Source organism: Astatotilapia calliptera, chromosome 7, assembly GCF_900246225.1.
Source record: "Astatotilapia calliptera chromosome 7, fAstCal1.2, whole genome shotgun sequence".
NCBI classification, from domain to species: Eukaryota; Metazoa; Chordata; class Actinopteri; order Cichliformes; family Cichlidae; genus Astatotilapia; species Astatotilapia calliptera.
Genome location: NC_039308.1, coordinates 59,121,899 through 59,147,740, shown reverse-complemented (window position 1 = coordinate 59,147,740; position 25,842 = coordinate 59,121,899). Strand labels below are relative to the sequence as shown.

The 25,842-nt window shown below is 40.6% G+C and overlaps 1 protein-coding gene across 3 annotated transcripts in view; it reads right to left on the bottom strand.

The window, feature by feature from the left end:
• Positions 1 to 3,603, bottom strand: part of LOC113026916 (transcription factor Maf-like) — a 52,470-nt gene extending 48,867 nt beyond the window's left edge. For 2 of the 3 annotated variants that reach the window (XM_026176196.1, XM_026176197.1), the window contains exon 1: positions 2,198 to 3,603. In XM_026176196.1, the coding sequence (XP_026031981.1) occupies positions 2,198 to 3,174 (977 nt within the window). In that variant the 5' untranslated portion in view covers positions 3,175 to 3,603. Of the gene's footprint in view, positions 1 to 759; positions 1,878 to 2,197 lie in introns of those variants that run through there. The other variant, XM_026176195.1, reaches the window with a different exon arrangement.
• Between the last annotated feature and the right edge of the window lie 22,239 nt (positions 3,604 to 25,842).

Below are 25,842 nucleotides of genomic sequence, written 5' to 3'. Positions count from 1 at the left end.
GCAAATGACACGTCAGAGAAAAAAATTGCGACATGTTTGTGTTCAATCGCACATTTGCCTGCACACACGACTAAATGCATCACGTTTGCCACGCAGCGCTTTATCTGCGGTCGATCTGAATTAAAACCCTTCCACAGGCAATGTTCAACAAGTGCACATGTACCGAGTGAAAAGTGCAAGTTTACTCTAAAATCAATCATTAACTGAGCGTTTGCAGGTGACCTGCAGCACAGATATCAGGCCACAGGGCGAAAAACGAAAAATTATATAAGAAAAACTGAGCGCTATTTTTTCATTTTCACACACGCTTAAAAAGAACAAGAAGATTTTGTCTTTAAATACGCAACAGGTGAAGGCCGTCATTTTTTTTCTAAAAAAAAAGAAAGAAAAAAAGCAAAGAAAAAAAGCAAAAAAAAAAGCAAAAGCCATTAAAAGAAACCCCTTAAAATTATTTGCCAAGATAATTTAAAAATAATAAAAATTAAAAAAGATAAAACCGCATTTAGAGGAAAACACATGGATAAACTGAACCAGATCACAAAGTTGGAATATACGCAGTCTACTTGATGTTTGGGAGCTGCGATAATTACACGGCTTCCAAGCAAACAACACGTTTATGAAAGAGATGCTTTTGTTATTGCAATCCCGCAGAGGAAATTCGGATTCGTTACAAGCCTCAGTGTGTGGCGTCGCCTCAAAGACACAGAGACAAACAAGCAGTAAAACTGAACAGAACAAAAACGAACATCATCAGGAAGGTGCATTTGTTTCCATTCATGGAGGTTTATTGACGAATGGTAACATTAGATTCAGCTTTTTAAAGTGAACAGGGCGTGTGCCTTTTACCTGTCCTGTTCAGTTTCTAACAGAACAGATAATCAGGGCGTCACAAAAAGACGAATGGCTGCTTGATGCTTTTCCTTAAATATTCTGCAACACCGGGGGAACCTTAAACTTCAATTTCCAAACAGTTCACAGTGTGTTTATCAGAAAATAAAGAGGAAAAAAGACCCATAGGGCTCCGAGTGAACTTAATCAGCCTCCTTAAATGAAAGGAAAACACATGAACAGTGAACTTCTACAAGACAAAGATCATTTGTTGCATAAAGTAGCCCGTCCTCCACATATTTTCAGGAAATCTGCTTTGTTTTTATCTTCAGCTCCACTTGTTGATCGCAATAATTTTAGTGCTAGTGTTGGAAATGTTATAATTATTGCTTATAATAAATATGCAGATGCTGCTCATCTTGATACCATATTGCCTAACAGAAAAAATCAATACTGAGCACATTGTTGCTTTACATGAAGTCCCCTTTCACTCCCCCCCACACACACAAGGCTCCAAAAGAAGCCAATAAAATGTTGAAAGGGTCGAAAACGCGGTGAACTTTCATTAAAGAAAAGAGGCGCATAAATAGCCCTGTTCACTTGTTTTACATATTAAAAAAAATCAAAATGATAGTGAAACTGAGCAATGCAGTCACGGTATAATACAATTATACACAAGTTCACAAAAAGGTAGAATAAAAAAACAAAAAAACAAAAACAGAAAAAGAAGAAAAAACAAACAAACAATCCGTACATGACCAGCATGCATGGCTTCATTTAACTCACACAAGTCTCTCCAAACTTTGGCGCAGTTTGGATATTTTTCACCAGACAGGATGAATGACATGAAATGAAGTAAAGCATATTAAAACAGAGTGACTTTAAACAACCAAACAAAATCAAAATCACATCAAATAAAGCTGTTGAGTCTGAAAAGTTCTTTGTTTTAATTCACAAAACAAATATGGGTTTAAAGGGAACAGGATGGATGAGGCGCAGGAGGAAGGCTATGCGATGGGTCGCAGCAGGATGGTAAGTTTATGCAGTGTCTATAAAGGCAAACATCACAAAGTGGAGAAAAATCCTTTTAAAAAATGTATGGGTACTGTATTTTTAACCAGAGTCCTTTCCTAATTTGTATTCTTTAGAAAGTAAAAAACAAACAAAACAAAACAAATCTGGGTTTCTGAAACAATATACTTTTAAAATGACACAAATTGGGAAAAACTGGTTTAGTCTTTAACTAAAAGCAGCTTCAACACAATCACACAAAACCTATTTTAGCTGCGCGCAAACTCTTTTTCTTTTCTTTCTTTTTTTTTTTTTTGGTGAGGTTCGCTTATTAAAACTTTTCAGCGCCGGGACTCACATGAAAAACTCCGGGGAAGAAGGGTTGTTGTCGCTGCTGGATCCTCCGTTTTCTCTGAAGCCGGTGCTGATCAGCTTCTCGTATTTCTCCTTGTAGGCGTCCCTCTCCCTGGCCAGCCGGGAGATCTCCTGCTTGAGGTGGTCCACCTGCTGCATGAGTTGCGTCTTCTCTCCCTCCAGAACGTGCCGCTGCTGGACCCGCTTGTACCGACAGGACTGGGCATAGCCTCTGTTCTTTAGCGTCCTCCTCTTCTGTTTCAGACGGATCACCTCTTCCTTGCTGACCCCCCGCAGCTGCCGGTTCAGTTCCCGCACCGACATGGTCACCAGCTGCTCGTCCGTGAACCGGTCTTCCAAGCGCAGGTGTTGGTGGTTTCCCCCCGGGCCGCCGCTGGACTGAGACCCGGAGGAGGGGTGGTGTGCCCCTGTGTGGTGGTGGTGGTGATGATGGTGGTGGTGGTGGGGAGCCCCGTTCTGAGCTGCGGCTGCAGCGATAACCGCGGACACCACTGCGGCCGCTGATCCCATCTCCTCCCCGGCCATTGCGCCCCCCGCGCCGGCTGCGCCGCCGAACTGCTGCCCTCTGGCATAGCCATCGAAGGTCTGGAGCTGATGACTGCTGCTGATCAGCGCCTCTACGGCGTCCTCCGGGCTAAAACCCAGAGCTTCGGGGTTCAACTGCTGTTGGTACCCGGTCATCCAGTAGAAATCCTCCAAGTGCGCCTTCTGTTCGCTCCCTGATCCCGGACTGGGCGCCGAGAAGCTTGGAGAAGGGGGAACCGAGCTGCAAGGCGTGCTCATCGGGGTGGAAGATAGGGATCCCCCGGCGACCAGGCGGCTGCACTGGTTGATGCTGCGATCGGGCTCCACCGGCTCCTTTTTCACTTCAAACTTCATCAGATCGAAGTCATTAACATATTCCATGGCCAGGGGACTGGTGGGCAGGTCGGAGTTGCTCATTGCCAGCTCTGATGCCATCCTCTTGCTGTTGACAGTCCTCCAAAGGGGGTGAGGAGCACCTGTCAAAGTGGGCTGCTGAGACACGCACTGAGCCAGCTTGATTTCTTTATTTATTTTCTTCAAAACCGGAGGAAAAAGTGAATTTTCTCGCACTAATTGCGCAGCGCAGGTTCAGGTTTTGTGAGTCGATAAGTTTTTTTTTTTCTCTCTCTCTTCAGTCTGTGTTGCACAGACGCATTGGAGCAGCGCTGTTTCCTCCCTCTCTCCCAGCGTGCGGGTATCTGAGCGCCGCTCTCTCCGTTTCTACCGTTTAACACTTCATGGCTCCTTTTAGGATTAGTGCGCCAATTTGAGGAGGTTCACGTTCGTGTCCCGGGCAAATAGTTGCCTTGTGGAGACGGGGGAAAAAACTCCACCCAAGGATTGATAGATTTTTTTTTTCTAAGGGATCAGTCAGCCGACGAGTTAAAAAGCATTGCTTAGTTTTATAGGCGCCCTGACGTCAGGACTGAAATATGAAATTGACTGAGACTCAGCCAATGAGCAGCGCGATCCCGGGACGTAATTAGCATAATAGTAAAGAAACGAAGTTTTCGGACCGTCCAAGTCCATACACAAATTTACACACGAAACCTGATATTCATTTTAATGTTTTTTTCTAGCATGCGTATGAAAATAAAGCAAGCAAAAGAAAACAAATTACGCTTAAGAGTTTAACGATAAATTAAACTGGTCTGTAGCGCATTTTTGACATTTAAGTTCTTTTTTCATTTTTTCACTTAACCAACTTAAATATTTCAAGTCGAATTATGTCAGATTTATTACAGCCTCTCTTCTTAAACACTAATTAGACAAACCTTCTTGACCCTGGCCGCATGTAAAACCTTGTATAGACTTTTGAATTAGTTATTTATCCCATTTATTTCACAGGTTTCTTGTTAATAAGCGAATAAATCTCCAACTCTTCTTACACACTACCTACCGTTTTAACTCTCAGCTCAAACACAAAGTAATTGTATGAAAAAAAAAACATTTGCAAAATGAGCGTCACGTTAATTGTTCACACTCTTTTCTTAGTCTAATCGCAGAAATAGATGACACGAATCGGGAGGTTGAGTAAGAAGGCGAAACAGTTTGAAAAGAGCACGGCACGGGTCTGGCTCGTCTACACTGTTTGGAAACCCAATGTCGCCACCATTCGGTGCAAAAAGATACTGCAGGCGACTCTTATCAGGCGGTGTAAACCCATTTTCTTATACATGTCAAGCGATAAAGCATTTACACTAAATGCAAGTCAATATCAAATCCTTTTCTTGTGAAACAGTCTGCAATGACAACATCTTCATCTGTGTCCTCCCATGTAATGATCACAGCATTAGCGGGCCTTTCTCTATCTCCTTGTACGCCTCTTTCTCTCCTGAAGCGCAGTCCTCAGGAGTGGTGGCACATAAGAACAAACAATGAGCAGGGCTATACACACAGGACCGGAGAGTAAATAAGAGCACTCTCCCTGGAACATGTCACACGGGGAAACTTCAGAAAACTACAAAGCCGCCAGCAGATAATCCAACTCCCCGGTGTCCCAACACAAGTAAATATTCTCTTGGTCCCCGTGACTGTTCATGGGGACTTAACGTTAAACAGGAAGGATAAACATCGTGTTTTATTCATTACAGCACACATCAGGGGCCCTTCTGATGCTTTTGAATAAATATTAGCTAGATGAGATGTCCCATCTGATGCTGCTACATGCTTTTGCTGCTTGAGTGTAAATTTCAGACTGGCAGGACCGTACAGGAAGCAAACATTAAATTAACAACAATGAATATTTGCTTTTATGTTTAAGGTGAAGCCATTTTTAGGTCTTTGAACCACTGTAATGGCATTACACCCTCTCAGTGTCCTATAGAATAGTAGCTATGTAGAAAACGATCTTACAATCAAGGGTTGTAAGAAAGTTCAAAATGAGGCAGTGAATAAAAATTAGAATTTTGCATTTAAGATAAGCTTGAATGCTCAAAATATGTGTGGTTACAGAGAGCTGCTCCAGTCATATACGAGTCTGGGCAGATCTGTAGTTGATGCAACAGTAGACACAAGTTGCTGCGTGAGCTCTGGGTTTGCCAGATCTCTTAAACCAGGATTTATCTGCCTGGAGTCTCAAGGGTTAACAAGAAGACTAGAGCCAATGCATCAACTGCATTACTGAGGGCTAATAGTCCTGTGTGCATCACTTTCTGCCTCCCTTTGGAGTTTCATACACACAAAGTTTACTGCCGTCTTTGTTACATCACACACACACAATACAGGGGGTCCACATAAGTGTATATCATAAAAGATTGCTTTGCACACAGTGTAAGTGGAGAGGGAAGTTAAGAGCACATGAATTTAAACGTTATACCGTAATCCCATGTTTGACTATAGAATAATAAAAACACACTACAGGATTGGCTCCTACTAGAAATGTTTCTCCAAATGAATTAAGTGCAGATAAAATGAACACAAGTGTCTCCTTCCAGTCAAAGTTTAAGTGTCCCACTGAGAGCATGAAATGCTTAAACCTCATCAATAGCTTTAAATACATTAAAGAATGAAACATTGAACTCTCGGAGGCTTTTACAAAACATTTTTGTGTGTGTTACAAATGCCATTGTCGCAGCCTAACGTTTACAACCCAGCTTCGTGTTAATTGTCCGTCGCCTACATTTGGAAGCTACAGAAACTGTAAATGAGACAACGTCTGACCTTTCAGAGTTTAACCCCAGGAGAACACCGAGGCATTCTGGGTAACTGATAGCCAGTGCTCCAGGACTTCCTTATGATTTACTGGTACAGTGACTTTACTAATTGTTACATCTATTTAAAACATCCTCATTACAGTATGACTTATGTGCATGTTGCAATAGACCTCACTTTTTATTTTCAGCACGTTAACCTTTTGTTTGCCTCTGAGGTTCCTTCCCGTTCTGCATTTACAGATAATGTTCATGTGGTTGTTTCGTGCTTTGCTACAGTAGAAATGGTTTGCTTATATGCTTGCTCAGCTGTACCTATTTGGAGAAGACGAGGCTAGTTGTGTCTCCAAAATATCATGCAGAAACATCATTTTCACACAACATATAGAAAAACCATGTACAAAACCCCTGCAGTATATTCATTTAAATGAGAAATTTGGGGGGGAGAAACTCATTACATGCACTCTATGCATTTTCAAAATATGAATTTTATAACCTCAGTGTTGAAATTTTAACTGTGCCAAAAATAGCCAAAGTCATTACCACATTTAAAAGACAGTAACTTAAATAAAATGACAGAAACTAAAGGATTTCTGTATTACTAAGATTATGTCTTCTAATCATCCATTACATTCCCAATGGGAGGTAGGCTTCATTTTCATCCTCAATCCCTGTTTAATGCCATATATTAAACTCTGGTGGCACTCCAAATGGAGGACAACCCGACAAGTGGGCTCAGTGGGCTCATCTGAGACACATTTAATTAGAGGGAAAGAAAATGAAATGTTTCGTGGGGTCTTAACTAACCGTTGTATCTTTTGTAATAGAATGAGGAGCCGTGAGAAGCTATTACAAGGAGAAGCAAGAAGAGCTCCACGCTTCCCTTTGCCAGTGTTTTATAGGGGGAAATAAAAGAATGCTTAATAAGATAATAAGCTTCCACATCACAGAAACACGGTGGCATATTTGCAAAGAGGAACATCTGACAGAACGGTCTCGGTCGCCATTTCCCCACCCACTATCTGACTACCCAGCTCCCCAGCCCTGAGTTAATCAGACTTTTACAACCCTTTCAATTCACTTACCTGCTCAGGAAGCAGATAGCTGCTATAACTGTTGGTTAGTGCGGGGATTTGATAAGCTAAAAAAATATTCCAGGTTGATCGTGAAGAAGCAGGCCCTCAACAAGTGAGTTTGTTATATCAAGACAGACAGGGCATCCTGATATAAGTGAGGTTGCTTTGTTGTTTTTCTTCAGTCTATTTCTGCTGTTTGAACTCAGATGGCGGTGAAGATTTTTGAGAATCCAGCACAAGTAAACACGAGTTTCGGCTTCACCCGGGTGGATGAATTTGATTAGGGGGGGGGGAAAAAAAGCAGCGTGTACTGTAGCACCCTTTCTGTGTGGCTCTGTGGCTGACAGAAAGATGCTTCAGCCTGGTAATTAGCCACAATGAGCAGACTTGCATGTGTCAAACTCTCCTCTTCACATCTGGTTATTGTCTCTCACAGCAGGTGGACATCACAGGCGTCGTCTAAGCGGTCTCATCAGCTCTCTGGCTCTGTGCAACATGGGATACACTTCTATCATATATGTTAAAAAAAAACAGCAAAATGTCAAGTGCAGTTTGAGTAGGATATCGGTAGTGTGCCGACAGCGCAGTCTGTGCGCTGATGATTTTTAAAGGCTTTTTCAGCACACAAATACGTGACGCCGGACGTAGCAGGTTTTCTGTGAAGTAGTTAATTGTGGATTCAACAGTCCTGGTTCAGGAATGTAATAATGTTTACACACAGATACACAAAAATTAAATGTGAATTGTATGGAACCTGGGCTCATCTTCTCTCATTAGGCACACACTGCTACATTATTGGCCTCATTAACTAGCCCCACCGTGCATCACCCAGCATGTGGAGAAGCAGGTAAATAACAAAAACAATACAGTGTGCATGAGCTATTCATTTCCCCTTAAAGCTAATGGTTTCTAATAGTCTGCTGAACTGAGAGAGACACACTGGGACAATTTTAGCCTTTTGCGGCAAATGACTGTGATTTTCTATTTTTAGGTGTTTACATGAACACAGGGTTTGCCTGTGTGACTTCCAGTGTCCACATGGCATGATGATTCATGTTCTAGTTGGAGATTATGAGTTATTATTGATGTGGCTGTTCTAGTATATGTACTGCGCTATATGCTCTCTGCAACTGTACACTGTTATTAATGTCCACACTGTCCACTCCGTGTTGTTATTAATGTGACTCATATACATAAAGAGTTTCCCCATTAGTCAGAGTGCAACTGTGCCATCATACATAGATGAGTTGCAAAGAGTCCTCCTTCCCCCCCCCCCCCCCCTCCTCATCTTCACACACATGCACACTTTGAGTGTGCATGTGTGTGTAGAAAGAATTGAAAGAAAAATAATTAAAAAAAACATTTTTAAATAAATAATCATTTCTTTAAGTTCATTATTAAGCAGCAGAGCCCAGAACGGTCACTGACGACGCCTGAAATGTGAGGATTTTCTGTGTTTTACATCAGTGTAAATTAAATATATATTTATTTTTGTCAGACAAAAGTGCTGTAATGATGTTACCATGGTGCTGATAGACTGTTTAAAGATTAAGCTGGTTGGCAATGTAAACATAAATAATTTAAACTAATTAAAATTCTGTAAAATGTTGCACTTGTTCCATGCATATACTGTATATCCCTGATATTAAAGCACAGTTTGTTCTGCTTCTCCAATTCAGGATCAAGGGGGTAGGGCGGGGTGCTGGAGCCTATCCTAGCTATCACAACGTGAAAGGTGGGGTACGCCCTGGACAGGCCAATCTGTTGCAGGACCAAAACATAGAGAAAAACAAGTATTCACTCACACGTGGTCAACTTAGAATCACCAGTTGCCCTAACCTCCTGCACATCTTTGGACTGTGGGGGGAAGCCCGCACAGAACCCACATACGCAAACTGCACACACAAAGACCCCCAGATTGGATTTGAACCCATCTTGCTCTGTGGTGCCAGTGCTAGCCACTGTGCCACCCTGAGTTAGATTATATAAAAGAATAGTGTAAAGTTAGAAAAAAGAAATTAAGTGCTGATATATAAGGACCAGAATGTGGAAGTAAACGCTATGTGCCATGGTAACTATGGTAAATCTAACTGGAAAAAAACAAAACAAAAGCTTAGTCACAAATATAAAGAAAAGAAAGAAGATGACTACAGGCTGCAGTGGTACTCTCAGTCTTGCACGCACACACATACAGACAGCTTCCAAGAGGCTGATGTACACAGACCTCTGTGTACATCAGGGAGCAGCCATAACAGACAGATGTGAAGTACATTACAGATACAACAGATCACATGACCCAAGTCTTCCCACACAAACCTCTTTTCTCCAGAGAGACTCTTCTAGAGAGTATTTAAAGATTCAGACAAAAAAAAGAGAGATGAGAATATAAACACCTCTGCGTACAGTGTGATTTAAGATTATTGCAGATGAATGCAAATATTAATTTTAAATTCGCTGTGATAATCCCCTCATCCGTCCCCCAGAAATTGAAGAATAATTTGGAGCGGAGGAGTGTGTGTGAGTGTGCAGGCAAACTAAACTCACATCCTTCTGCGTTATTCTGCACTCTGTCACAGAGGAAGCTGCAGAGACAATACAGCCCACAGTGCACCATGGCCTCATACAGCAATCCTTTACATCTCCACTAGATTAATGCCACGAGACAAATGCACTTCCACTGGGATATTCTCTTCTCTGGGGGAGGGCAGGGATGGGGAAGGGGAACGGAGGGGGGAAAAGGGTTGACCGTTACTGGACTGAGGGCGAGTGAGGCGAGATGATGAACAAGCCTCATGTAATAGGTGGGCTTTTGATTATGGCAATATTGAGTGTGGAAATGAGATGTTTATCAGATGTGGTTTTGAGGAAGAGACGGGAGGAGCGAGGGAGCAGGGGGAGGGCAGTGATAAGCTTTAATCTCCCTGCTAAATGGAGGGTTTGACATGTTGTGTCTGTCTGGAGAACCCAGTGGAACAGGTGCTCTGTAAACTCTGATGACGCTCACAAACACTCACAATTAACACTTCAGGGAAATGACTGGAAAATGTGGGAGCATGTGGCGAGTAATACATACACTTAACACTCAAACAGAAAGAGATCCTAAGAGCGACAGATGATTTATTTACTTATTTTTAGAGAGGGAAAAAGGAGGTTATGACAGCTAGAAGAAGCGAGATGAAGAAGAGAGGAAAGTATCTTTAAGCTTTCCCTAAAAACGCACAAACAGACTTAGTCAGAGTTAGTCATGGTTCTTTGCACACTCACAGTAGATTTGGATGCTTACACAGGAGCAGAGACACCCTTCCTGTTGCTTATCCGCTTCCTGAGCCTCAATTTGTATTGAAATCCCTCACAGGCAATTATCCATATGCGAATGGTGTACTTACTCTGAGCTTATATAAGTTTCTTTCTCAGTAAGCCGCACCATTTTCATTTTAAAACTCTGATTACAGTTTCAGAGTTTATTCCTATGAGAAAATGGCAAAAATGGGTGCTCATAGTTAACACAGAGCATAAAATCCTGCTGGACCTCTTGCTGGCTGTACAATTTGAAAGATTGAATAATCTTTCCCTGGCATGATGTTGAAAATCCCTTCGCAAGAAGAGAAGTGGGCTGCAATTGGCATCTACGCGGTCAAGAAGGCATTTTGTTGAGTAAAGTGTTGGCAGGCAGGCAGGAGGAAACCCTCGCCACTGCTCACCCCCTGCCTCCTCACCCACCTCTCAGGCTGTCAGGAGTGTCATATATCTAGGGGATATCTGAGGGCGAGAGAGATCGCAGCCCAAGTACGGGCTGATAACTAATCAATAGGTCGCTTATTCCTACAGCAGGAAGTAAAGGAATGGGCCCCTGGGACACATAGTTCAGATTACTCTCCTCTCAACGTGGGACAGCCTAATGATGAAACAGAAAAAGAAGTGGCGAGAGGCAGACGGAGGAAAGAATATATATTTAAAAAAAAAAAAACAGCCAGGAGAGAAGCTGCAATTTGGAAAAAGACAGTCATGTTATGAGGGGAGAAAGACATAAAGACAAATAGAAAATGGAGTGACAGCACATTCAAAGGACAGTTTGTTGTGCCAAATAGATAATGTGCAATATGCACAAACTGACGCTTTATCAAATTACTAATTATTAATTCAAGAGTCCAGCAAACATTGTTCAGACAGTGACACAAAAAAGGTCATGGTCAGAACACTAAAACTCTAATGGAGGGCCCACCTTTTCATGTCCAGCGGTCCAGGTAGATCATTACTTACAAACCAGGAAATGTGGTCTGACAGAAGTAAATAAATGTATCGTTTTTGGGGAGGGGGCAAAAATGATCAAATTTGACTAAGAGCTGATTAATATTGGCATAGAACATTCACATGTACACCAGGCATCCGTCTTTCAGACACATTTATATATGACATGTACATTTAAATATTCCTGTTTCATTGTTTCATTCCGAGTTCTTTTTTTATCTTCTGTACTTGGTCAAATCTTTCTTTATTTGACATAAAAATCGATCCATCCAACTAGGGCTGGGCCATGTCATACCGTTCACATAATGTTAGGCAATGATAAGAAAATCAAATATCGCGATAGAATATGGGTAAAACGCGCATGCGCAGTGCCTTTGTAGTCATACCCACATGGCGAAAAAAGCATGGCGGCGACGCAGAATGAGAAAGGCGAAAGCGGATTGTTGAATGAAACAGATGAACCAGAATTGGTTTGTAAAAATGCTGCAACTTCAGAGGTGTGGAACTGGTTTGCCTTTCATTTATTTTTTGCACTAATAAAGTTGTGGAGTTGTAAAGTATTTTATCTCGCGTCAGTTGTATCATTATCGCAAATTTTCAAATATATATTTTTGGCCGGCAGACCCTGGACAGGTTGTCAATTTGACGCAGGGCTGATATATTTTTTATCCACTTTATTTTTATCCACTTTACACCAAAGGCATATTCAGTTTAACTCTGTTTATCATTGAAGATTGTTCAGAGTTAATGGGTCACCATTTCTGACAGAAGATCAGGCTGAATTAGATGTTTCAGTATTTAGAGGACCACTTTATCTTAGGTGATGGAGAATAATCTGAAAGATGAATGTCCTGTCGGTCCTGTACACTTACACATGCATACAGAAAACCCACACGGGCATGTAGAAAACACACAAACGCCACACAAACAGGGCCTGTCAGGGTTGGAGCATAGGACCCTTTTTTTATAAACCAAATGTTAACAACCACGTTGCCCTTTTCAGAGCATATTTTGACTTTTTTTTTTTTTTAAATAATAGATAAAGTGTTGATGTTTTTGCTGCTGCTGCTACTGTACCACAGCACCAAAAGTAATGGATACTTGTGCACATCTCCGAGACACCAGAGGCTTCAGAAACAGGAGCAATAGATGTTGGCCAAACATAAGAAAGTTCAGCCATCATAAGTTTCATATTTGCACTTGTTTTCCGACTCTGGTGCCGAGATATCATCCATGTAATTTGACTAAAAAAAACTTCTAAACGTTTAATTCACTGCTAAAGGCCTCATCACTGTTGAGCATTACTATAGTAAGACTCAGGATTCAAAATAGCCAGCAGTTATGCTAGTTGTAGTCTGGGTTCTGGTTTCTGCCTCCAAACAAACCAGCCCTTGATGCTTGAAGGGTCTTCTTACTATGTAGTGCAAGAACTATTTGTTCTCATTTCTTTTGACAGGCCATTCGTTTTGTCGCTCCTCTGTCACTGTCGCCTTCATGAAGAAATATGGCAGCAGCTTCTGCCCCTGTTCCCCACACCCTCTGCCCTTAGCTGACAACCTGCCCAGACCCCTCGGTGGTCCCCCCTGTTTCCTACAGCCCCTCATCCAATGCTGCTATCAGCCGTACCGCGATAGTCTCTGAGCTGGGGGTGGAGGACCCTCATCTGATAAGTGTTTATGTGTTATAACGTTTAAGAATGATTTGACATAACTTAAATAAATTTTAATGTTCACAATCATCCTACAGAAGAAGAAAAAACACACGAGCATGACTGAGACTCGTGCCTGTCTTACTCTTTCAGTAGAGCCATCTAATCAGTAGAATGGCGTTTTTGGCTGTCAGGTACAAAGCGTCAGTGAAAGACAAAAGACTAAACCTTCGCCATTAATACTGATCAGGTTTCTCCCAATCTGCTTGTTTATCCTCCTTTCTCCTTAGAACAGTACAAAGCTACTTTACAGCCTCTTAAACCAAACACGTTTCTCCTTGGCAATACAGTGGAACCACAAAACAGTTCTTAGTGACTTCAGTGATTAAACAGAAACAGTAGCTTTGGATGAAATGAGACAGAAGAGTGCAATAGAGAGAGAGTGAGAGAGCCACAACTTCATCTTCAAATCAGCTGCATTTGGCATCAGCACAATGGCCAGATCCAAAGTTTTCCACTCATAAGAACACACCACGCTCTTTCCAAATCGATTGGTAATACGTCTCATCCCATTGATGCCATCTCTAATCCATTCTGGGCTTCTTTGCAACATGGAGATGAAGGGACAGAGGAAGAGGTATGGCAAGGCGTGCGGAGAGAGAGAAAGTGTAAATACTGACTGAGCAGCCATGTATTCTGAGGAATTTGTGTTGTGTTGTTTTTTTTTCTCTCTCTCTCTTTCCCTCTACTGCGATGGGGCTGTGTTGTTAAGCTCTTTAGTCCGCGTGGCTAATGGAATAGGGTTGGCAGGATTACACAGGGCTAAAGCACTGTGCCTGGTGAGCCTTGGAGAAACCGCTGTAGCTCCGCCAAGTAAAAGGGAGGGAAGGATGGAAAAGGACGAGGGGTTTATAGAGCAGAAGAGGGCAAAGAAAGGGTTGGGGGTGGGGAGGGAGAGGGTAGGTTAATTGTAGAGGCGAAAACTCCTGGCAATTCAAGGACCATTATCACAACTGTCAGGTCTCATTCTGGATAGTTTTTTAGATTTCTGTTGCAGTGAACCAGAGGTGGTTGGCCTCTGTTGAACCCTCCGCTCCCTACAGGCTCTTAACTTTTAGGGTCACCAAATGCTGGTGGGGAGAAAAAAACAGAGTGGAGTAGAAGATAGCTCACACTTAGCTTCTAATAGCCATAAAAGCAGCAGAAGGTTTTTAACTAGTCGTAAAATCAGTGGCAGGAACAGGAGGATATTAATTGGATTAGCGCATTCATGGTCCCGTGATCACCTCTTCTGCTTCGATGACCATTTCTGAGCGATGGAATTAGATCAGTTCATCATGCGATAAACCGTGTTTTAGTTGGTCCTAAAGCGATACTGACAAAAACATTTCACGTATCACACATATCAATATTAGTAGGCTACACGACAGCAATGACAGGATCAGTGTCTGCTGGCTTTATTTTTAAAGGGCCATTCCTCAGAATTTGAAGACTTAAAGTGAATCTATACCACGGTTGTACAGAAACAGCTGTAAACCACTGAAGATGATGCTTTTTAAAAAGAAAAGAAACTTTTATTTTGGTAAGCTGTTTTAAAAGTCTTATATAGCTGCCTCAGATCCTTCATTTTGGTGATTCCCTCAAGTTTAAGAATGTGCAATACTCAATAGCATACTACGCCCTTAAAGCATCATTTACTCTACGTCTGTTTATCCCAGAGAGTCATCTCTCTGCCCTTTCCCTCTCTTCTCTTCTTCCTTTCTCTCCTCCTCTTTTTACTTTGCAGGAATAAATCTGTTTCAAACATAATGGAGCCCTCCGTGGGGGAGGGGCCTCAGTTTAGTATACCTCTCCCTGATTGGCTCCTAGCCTTGATGTCGTATATGATGATAAATCTGGCCCAGGTGTCACCTCCTCGGCAGCAGGTGAGGATTGATGGGATACAGGAGGACTATCCATCATCCTGGGCAGGTGGCACGCTATCGGAATTTGGGAAATCTGTTCCCAATCAGGGTCCCGCAGTGCTCGGCGGGGTTCGCAACGCAGTTTGGGAGGCGTTACTGGAAATCAATGGCAACCACTCAAGGTCAATGTACTGTTAGAAAACTCCTTAAGCTCTGACAGATAGACCCCTCTACTCCTTCTCTGCCTTTCTTTCACTTTCTCCACAGTTGAATACGAGGAGACACTGACATCTTCTATCCTCTGCCGCCCTAGCCGCCCTGTTAAAGGAAAGGTGGTTTTTAGGTGGATGTCATTGTGGCTGTCTGGAGTAATTTGCGACGTAGCCCTTCTCTAGGTGGAGCCAGCAAGTGCCAATCTGGGGCCGAGCCTGGGACTGGGGTTGGGGCCGGGGAGTATTGGAGATCTAATAAAAGCCCAGGGCGCCTGCCTGGCTCCTTATTCTTATAGATTACCTGTAAGTCACCTTGTCCCTGCTACTGTAAAGGTTGGGAGTTAAGCTGCATAAAGGCAGACATTCACCCTCACCTCCTTGGCTGGCTGAAAGTCAATTCAAACTGCAGATCAGAGAAGGGGGGAAACTTTGTTACAGACTTGCTGCAAGTCAGTGATTCAGCATCTAGTCTAATTGTGGTTTCAGTTGCAACCTAAAATGGATGGGAACCCAGTAAGTAGAGTTTAATCATAGCTTGTCAAATCAATATTGTACAGCACAACATGTGTTGTCTTCTTTTCTTCGTTTCAATTTAGCTCCCAGAGACAGACAACTATTTTTTTTGTTTTGCTTAACAAAGCAACAGGAAAAAGAGAGACGATGTATTTAAAGGCCTTAAAACAACTTTGGCTTACTGCAGAATTATACCTAACTTCAAAAAGAGTCAAGTCATCTTTACTTCAGAGCATCTACAATCAATGAAAAAGGAAAGACTACTTTTTTTAGAAGCTTCAACATCTAGTGGCCAACACAGAATGGTACCATGTGCAGAAATGCGCTGTACTATGAAGCAAGTTCAACATACCGAGGATAGATTTTCTTTACCTGGGTTTACATCGGCAGTGAGGCTAAACGGTTACATGAACATTCATTATCAAGTCTATAAGTAAATCCGGGGTTTTCCAATCTGGCTGCAAGTGCCTTAATATGAAAGGCATCCTTGCTGGAAGCATCTGGCCAATCACAAACAGAAACACATCTACTGGCAGCAGAGCGACTATAAAAAGAAAGAGCTTATAAAGAAGATGAAACTAGCTGTTTCACGCTACGTTGATGAAGAGAATCCACTTTTTGGGATCTACTTACCTAGATGACTGAGCATGCATCAAGACAAGATCAAACTATAATATTAGAAAAATATAAATACAACTTTAAACACAATACTGCAACAAAGCTATGCCAGAAAAATTTGCAGTCTGTGAGTGTGTTTGTGTGATAGGAAAAGTGTTGTACATAAAATTTGCCCCACATCTCGGGCTGCTTATATGTGTTTATGCTTTGGGTGCTTTGGGCAAGTAACACTAAAAAAGACCTAGTATATTAATAACTGTGAGCTGGGGTCCTGACTATGAAGAAAGTTCAATACACTGAGGACATCTTTTCTTTTCTTTTTTTCTTTATCTAGGTTGCTGGCTTTCCTTTCTGGACAATCTGGAGCCAGAATGGAAATCTGGTAACTGAATGTGTAAGTCAATAGTTTTGTCAGGATCTAACCTCTATCATTAAGACATACCATACTACAGATATGTACTCTATTATTCATCTGTTTGCATGTGTTTCAGGATTATTATTTTTTTGCTGATCCTTGTTTGAGAGTAAAGAATTTAAAAAAAATGCATTAAAATATAGTTTTAGTCTACTTAGAAATTTGATATAAGATCCACAAGCACAAATAGGTGTCCGATTGCATAACCATATTGGTTCTTTTAGAACTTTCAAACTTGGAAACTGAAATTGTTTGTAGCCAACGGAAAAAAAAAGGAAAGGATAAAGTTGTTTAGAAGTTGCCAAGAATCTGCAGTATATTCTTACTGATGCTCATTAAGCATGAATAAGAAAGAATCTTCCAGGAATAGAGATGCTATTTTCCAGAGAACAAATTGGTGTTTCATTAGTTTCATGGCTCCAGACCTGACTTGGTCAGCGCCAAAACTATGGAGATGTAAACCTGTAAAACGTGGCTGCCTTCCTGCTTTCTACTGCAGGCCTCCATCTTTGCTGTTCCTCTGACCTTGTCTGAAAGGTTAAGTGTCTTTCAGCATTTTGTTTTGGACCACAAATGAACTCTGAACTTGGACTCCTTTCATCAGTGTGGTTTTAAGCTGCAGTGACACAAAGTGCGTTCAACTATTTTTAGACTTAAAATGGTGATGCTGACCTGACTTTACTCATGGAACCTATAGCAGCTCCTTTTTGCGCCCAAAGCGTTTTCTGTAGCTGCGGTCGTGTACAAGTAAAACAAGAGCAAACGTACTTCACTGGCCACGAGTTCCCCAGACCACCAGAGATACATCACTGCCGCTATAAAGTCATAAAAACCAACAGTCAGACATACCTTACTGCAGTTACTGAAAATCACTCTTTGTCACATTGTTGGAATCCCAGATGTAAAATTCTTATTTAGTCTTGGTTTTCCAGGTGATTGTGGTATGTCACTACAAAATAACTAAAGTAGCACAACTAGATTATTAAGGCTCCAAACACAGCTGTGTAGCCTACCTTGGTTTAATAAGGTACTGTGGTTGTCGAGGATTTCACGTTAGATCACCGAGGAAAGTTTGGCTGATGTAGCGCCAAACACCGCAGAAGACAGGAAAAGCTGCAGTTAGGGACCGTCTCAAAATAGTTCGACGAAACGAACTAACAGAAATTATGAAAAAAAAAGTAAGTTTTCAGCAATATATCAATTTTCATGTTAGCATTAGCATACAGACACTACTAAGCTAAGGTCATCTTCATCAGATCCACATAAACAATCAGCAGTTTAACACATGAAATATTTGCACAATGTGCAACATACTCAAAAAACAAACAAACCCTAACGACCAAATTAATATCAACAGCCATCTGATTCTTAAATTAAATTTGTTATTATACAAACATTACTCTTCCACATTGCACCCTTTGTGTATGTAACTCTATGTAACAACATGCCAACAACTAAATGCATGATATCAGTTAGTGAGAATCTGTGTATCTGTGCATAGAATGGTGACAGCTCTATGTTTTTGTTATTGCTACTAAGTGAGGCTAATAATATTGTAGGTTTACATAAAACTTTAGGTTCTAGACTTACAAAGATCAACTTTTGAAACTTGTTTTGAACATATGGGAACAAGTTGGGCTGTTGATAAGTAAGAAAGCACTAACAAGTGTGCATTTACAGCCGTTCACCCTCACCTTCATCCCTCCTGACACATAGCAGCTATCTGTCTCCTTATGTTGACCTCATTACCTATCTGGGGGGTCAGCTGCAGGGAAGGTCAGAGACCTAACAAACTCTGGCTCTGTTCCTCTGCACTGTTAACTCATATCTCCTCCTTTTACCTTTTACCTTCCATGCTCTTTCTTCTTTTATCAAAATTCAGCTGTTCAGAACATTTCATATGTCAGTCTTGTATGTCTAAGTCCATCTTAACTTTACCTCTACTAGTCTCCCCCGTACACATTTGCCACCCTGCCCCTCTATCCCAAGGTGACCCTGCCTCACAATCCCCACTATCGGTCAGGCTCGGGCCCCTATTAATCCTACTTCATTTGTCCTGCCTCTCCCCTTCACTTTGGGAGGAATTTATGACAGTACCTTAAATGCTAATGGAGTCTAATCTGTGGAGAGCTTCGCTCTTTTCTAAAGACTCCTATCACTCTTTGTGCCACATGCATACAATGAGTCCACACATATAGGGACAGAGCCAGACTGGTATTAAGAGAAAGTTCCCTCAGTGAATAGACAGCACATGTCCATTCAAGTACATTTCCACCCAGGAAATCATGTTCTCTTTGTGGACTGGTGCAAATAATATTTTTTGTCAAAATGCCTCAAGTTCAAAAGATGAATCCTCTATCAAAGTTCAATGGCTCAGAGTAAGAGTCACTTTAGTGAACTGGAGACATTAATTTTGACCCATGGTACTTTACTGTGACTAAATGTATGTCTGTCCTGGTGTCTGTCAGTCTGTCACAGTGAATATTAGTATGAAAACTCCTGAAGAATGTTTAGCCTCACTCAAGGATAAAACCTGTCAAAAATAAATGCCTCCTTCGAAAAATGCGTGTTTATAAGAGAGAGGATAAAACTGGACAATTTTCTGCCTCACTAGTTTATTCAGTACAGGGGTAAAATAATGCACATTTTAAATGGATGTAATTACTAGTTATCATTGGCAGTTACTCCGAGTCACTTTGTGCTAGAATAGAGTAAAGGCACCAGTGGTTTTTCACTTCTCACTGGAAGCTATATACCAAACACACAATGGCTCAGTGAGGAGAACCATTACGACACTTTATGTCAGCACAGAGATCCACTTCATGCACTCAGTGAAAACTGTGAAGGACAATACTCGTGGACAACAAAGACGGAAAACCTGTGAAGGATCTGTGCGAGTAGATGGAGCGAAATGACTGTATATACATGCAGATCACACACACGTGCACACATGCTCACGCTTACCATCACAGACCACAAACTGTGATCTCAGTGCATTAATCAGTGAGACATTTGTCTGTCTTGCACACCTTAATATTCTAATCAGTTTGAATTCAAATGGTCTGATGCTGAAGTTCTGATCCCACTTATTTTGAGTAAATGTCACATAACTAAAGCAGCAGTTTAGACGTGCGCACACGCAAGCTCCATAATTACACTAATATTTAGCATGAATACACTCCTGTGATGAATCTGAAATCAATTACCTTTGTTGTCCGCTCATTTTCATTTTAAGATTTTACATAAAATATAAAGAAAAAAGACGATATACTGGTACTAACTTAAGAAAGGTAAAATTCCCAAACCACCGTAAACATTTTATTAATTAATGACAACTAAAATAATTAAACACAAAAACAGAAGTTTGAACTGTGGCTGAAACTGATCGTCGCTTCCTAAACAATACTGTATAGTCCACAGACAAATCTCTTTTAATAATCAACACAGCATAATTACATCCGTAATATCAATGGAAGAACATCATATTGGAATCCAGTGAGGCGTGTGTGTGTGCAATTGTGTATGCGCCGGGGTGAGTGCGTATGTGTGTGTGAGTGCATGTCCACGCACATGTAAATTCTGTGCTGGTCACTGGAGGAAGCTACGCAAGAGAAGGCAAAGCTGTGATTGCGTTGAGCACTGTGCTGCGACCGACAGACTTAATACCAGCCCCACTGGGCCGAGATCAGCTATTAAGATAAACCGGGCCAACTTAGTTTAATTCCTGGGCAGAATTACGCTGAAACCTGGCCTGCATTTGCATTCATGGAAATTTCATTAAAAGCCTAATTTTTGCAAAGATTTAGGTTCTCCTGTTATTTCTTAAAGCAGACCATTGCCATTTGAATGAATGCATTATGCATGAGAAGCACTGTGACATAAAGCAGTTTAGGGAGAGACACACCTTTTATTTCAAGCCCTTGATTTATATGAGAGAAAAGAGCGCGTGTATGATCCAGCATCATGCGCAGGCCCCATGTACAGCTGTGCTCTCTTTGTGGTCATGACCTCTTTGAAGATGCCTGTGTGTGGTACAATTGTTGGTCCATTTATCTGAATATAAATTGAAGCAGGTCACCGACTGATCCAGCAGTTCAGCCACGCAATCAGATTAACCACGTCTGCTGTGACTTCAGTGAGGCTTCAATAAAGCAAACTGTAACAAACCTGGTCACCCTACGGTTAAAACACAGCCTGACAGTGAGCTATTGGTTCCTGGAACTGTGGCTACCCATAAGGCAGTTCTATTCTCATAATCACCACACATAATGGATGATATGGGTCAACGTGGAGGTGGGGTATTTTTCATGCTCACTTTTAGCCAGCCAGCCTATTCTTTTTTAGAACCTCTTCATGAGCAAGTTGGAACATCGCTGAATCTCATGCTGCATTTCTTCCTGTTTTAACCTTGGTTTGACTTGTTTACCTCGGTACGTCAAGAGGAGGTCACGCTCGAGCCCCTCAGAAGACAAAAAAAAAAAACCCTCTAAAAACTAAAAACAGCATGTTGTGACGGGGGCAACAAGTTTTACAAAATTATTTTCACTCTGTATACAGTAGACTAACACGATTCTCTAAAATGAATTTACACCAAAAGAAACATTTATTGAGAAATAGCTCTGAAAACCATTTTTGATCAATGTGTAATATGCACACACGTCTGTCAGATGTGTTATATTTTCATATATGTTTTTATATTCAGCCATGTATTTATTGCTGTGTCCTGAATATAAAACACAATAAACCATATGGCGTTTTTATTTGTTTTCTGGCGCAGGTTTACGGTGACAAATAAAAGTAAATCTAAAGGTGTTTTATGACAAAGGAAATGGCACGAGGCTCGCTGCACCCTGATGACTGAGGACAGTAAATATGACCATCAGCAGCCAAGACTGTAACCTCTGAACATGACTTTTGCTCACCGCATCTATTCATTTGTATTACAAGACATGCACGCTGTTGACGGTGGCCCCCGGTTTGCCAGCGTGCTTATATTCCTCTGCTTGTCATGCTAAGACTTTTTACAATCAGGATCATGCAAGAAATAAATGCATTAATCATGTCCAGTGTCTTATCCTCACATACTGTATGCACACACACACACACACACACACACACACACACACACACACACACACACACACACACACACACACACACACACACAGAACAGCTACAGCCTTGTGCACTTTTGCCTCCCACTACCTAAATCCACACTGTAACACTGTCAGGGGTTTTTTAGTGAACATGTTTACAGTGCTGTGCGGACAGTGATCATGAAGTAGCCTCTTTTCCCCCCAGCTCCATCTCAACCGCCTTAAACTTTAATAGTGGACAGTTAAATATTAATAACTGATATCAGTGGGGGCTGCTTTACTGTTTTTGGCAGCGGTACAACATTTGGCCGCTTGAGCTCCATAACTACTGCACTGGTCCTGCTCCAAAGAATGCTTACACACACACACACACACACACACACACACACACACACACACACACACACACACACACACACACACACACACACACACTGCAGAGACACAAAGGCTATTTTACAGAGAAATAGTGTATTACTCTGTTAGGCGTACTGTTACAAGTATTGTTTATTTAAAAAAACAAAGAGAAAGATCATTCCTGAAGGTAAATAATCTGAAGTTACATAACACAAAAGAATTCAAGGTAAAATAATTCGGGAAAACTAAAAGTAGGCCAGAGAGTGCTGGTGTTTTTTGCTTGTTTGTTTTTCTCTATGTGAAAAGGTTTCATTCTTTTTTGTTAACTGAAAATAAAATATGACTAAGATAGATTTTTATTCTGAATGTAGATTCCTGTTTCTATGCTTGTACTATGCACTACAAAACATCTGATCTTAAGTTATTTATTTATTTTATTGTACTACCGAATATGGAAACAGTAATCACGTTTGAATAATACACTTCAACCAACATGCTCTAAAATACAGGCAGTTTTGTACAGTAATGTACTTTTGTGCAAATATAGCTCAATACTGTAAAGGTTGATGACTTTGTGGACAAATTTATTAAGACACACAAGTATAATGTTATATATATATATGAAAATGTAAAAATGCTTTTTACTTTACTTGAAGGCTCTTTACTGGAATATGAAGTCTTTAACTTCCAGTCGCTGCATTAGAAGCATTGTTAATTTGAATTCAGTTCTTTATTTCTTTAAATGCAGATTGTTGTGAATGTGTGATGCTTCTCAGTCTATGTGTGACAGAGAAAAGCCTTATGATATAGCATAAAAAAGACCACCATTACTATCATGCAGCGATTCCTCTTCAGGATAGTTGTTAAAAAGGTATCCAGGTGGGTCGAAGTGTAGTGCATTTACAACAAAGCTGATATCTTGTCACAAGTGAAGCACACACACACACACACACACACACACACACACACACACACACACACACACACACACACACACACACACACACACACACACACACACACACACACACACACACACACAGAATGAAACAGTGCCAGTAAACAAAGAAGTGACATCACTTTATGCAGGTTTTTAGCTCACATTCTGACTGTTGTTGTGGATTACAGGTACTTCCATGAAAAACAGTTTAATGCTGGTAGAGCTAGCTGGTTATTTATTCAAATTCCAGTGAAAATTCCTTAAAATGTAAGGCACACCATTTGAACATTAAAAGGAAAAACACACATAACTGTACATGGGTACAAATGGAAGACAGAGAAAAAAAGGAAAGGCTGACATTGTAGTTCAAAGACACATCATCAGTTTGGAGGTAATATAAAAATTAAGCATGATGCTTATTTTTATTGTTTATTTTTTGCTATACAATAGTAACTAGCAGTATATCTGCTGTCTTATCTGTACAGTATGAGATCTTATTTCAAACAGCATCCATGTGCTCTGCTTCTTCATGTTTCCCTCTCAGGTACGCCAGCTTGTTGACAGAGATGTCTCAGTTTGTCTTTCCGCATCTTTATTGTCCACAGGTCATCTGAGATTCCATTCTCTGTCTCCTGGTGGTGGAGGGTCTCAGGCTTGACCTGGTACCTCCACCAACCTCCACCAACTATCAGCTTAGCGCTGCAAAAACACAACCTTTTCTGCCTCAAGGCTACAGTAAAACAGGCCACACTTCAATCACAATTACCTTAATTAGAAGAGAGAAACTAAAACTCAGCATTTGCACGAGCGACAGAAAATGCTGGAGACAGTCAACAGAGGTTTAAATCAAAATATAAGCTGTGTGCTTGAACTTGTGGTGGAAGATTTCATCAGCAAAACTAAACTAGTTAACAAGCCCTTGACTTGAGCCTTGCATTATTATCTTCAAGCTTCAAATATGGTCAACTCCTTTAAATTATTCTGGAGCATATGAATGTATAAATAAGCGAAAACGTGGGATCAAATTGTTTGGGGGTACTTCACAAATTTCAAAGTAAAAGTAAACAAAAACATAAATAAATATTTCTCAACTAAACACATATTCCCAACGAGAATTTGCCTATTTATGTTTTATCTGAGGAAAAGACTCATCCAGCCGGCACAGAAGAGCGGGCGTCAGCAGTTTTGGTCCGTTCTCTCTTTTCTTGTTTTCACTGTTTCTCTCCGTCTCTCTCATCCTCTTGCCTTATGTTGTGCTTTGCATTTCCCAGATGAATCAGATGGGTTAAGAAGTGAAGTGAGCACATACGCAGTAATCCTTTATTTGCTTGACGAACATATTTGTTTACTCCAGGGTCCTCGCTCTTGGAGGTAATTACATCCCCCCATATCTCAACCTCTAATTACAGGTTTTGTAGTACAATCAAGGTCCTCAAAGTCACTTGCAATGAAACACCTTTTTATGAGCTTTATTTAATATCATTTGCTGTTAATCATGTTCCATAACCTAACATTTTGTACAAACCTCTTTGCACACTTTGAGAACAGCTCTCTTTAAAATTTTTTTAGGTAAACTCCTAAATGTCCTGTCTTTCACCCTCCCATCTCTTGTGAAAGTCTCCCTATAACCGTTCATCTGGTGAAACTTTGTTGACTACCAGTCGCTGCGATGAAGCTTCAGGCGTACAGCTTGTAAGCCTGTTCTCATCCAGAGGTCATTGTGGAGGAGAGCTCAACGGGCCGGCACCGGTCCCCACTGCGCTGCCAAGACGAGAGCAGGAGCGCACTAATCTGAGAATTGGGGGGATTAGGCTGCACTGTTATTGTCTGTTTGATGAGGGATTAAATTTGGTTAATCCAGACCTTCATATGGGATTCCTCATTTAAGATAGCAACCCAGTTCCATCACACAGCTGTACCAAGCCTCTCTCACCCACTCTCTCTGTCTCTGCCTCATCTTTCTCATACCAATCAATATTTCCTCACACTTTCTCTCTCGCTCTGTCTCTCTCTCTTCCTGTATCTACACCTTCGCTCTTTATTTACTCTGATTGTGATCTTTTGGTCACGTCTGAGCACGATTTGAAAATACTTCTGCCTTGGTCTCAGCGTGAAGAGAAAAAAAATGTGTAGCAACTGCAATATGTCTTAAAAAACAAACTCAAAATTAATATGTGGTGTTTGTAACAAAGAATATCGTAATATTTCACAGGTGAATACTGAAGAGCGGTATTATGAAAAAAACATTAATGAGCTTCATACATTGATCCATCATCCTTCAGCCAACAAGTAATTTATTTACTATAATTTTGATTTATTTAGACAAGGTCAGATGTTCCATACGTCACCTGCTGGAGATAAAAATTATATTTTTCTATACATACATACATACATATACATATATGTATATATATATGTATATATATATATATATGTGTATATATATATATATATATATATACACATATATATATATATATACATATATATATATATATATATATATATATATATATATATATATATATATATATACACATATATATATACATATATATACATATATATATATATATATATATACATATATATACATATATATATATATATATATATGTATGTATGTATCTGAAAATAAAAAAAATCTGAGAACAATGCAGTTCTTGTTTTTTGTCCTTAAACGTGCAGATTCAGCTTTGACAGACGGTACCATCTATCTTAGCATAATTTTTCAAAGATGAAATATTGACATCATTTCTTCTGTTCATAACACTGATTGATGAAAGTGAATAAATTATTTCTCAACTTCAAATATTCATGATTCAAATGTAATTTTCTATATATTTCTGTAGACGCAGCGAGTCTCCGGAGAACACATAAAAAGACAATAACAATTTTCTAAGTACCATTTTGCTGCATCATCA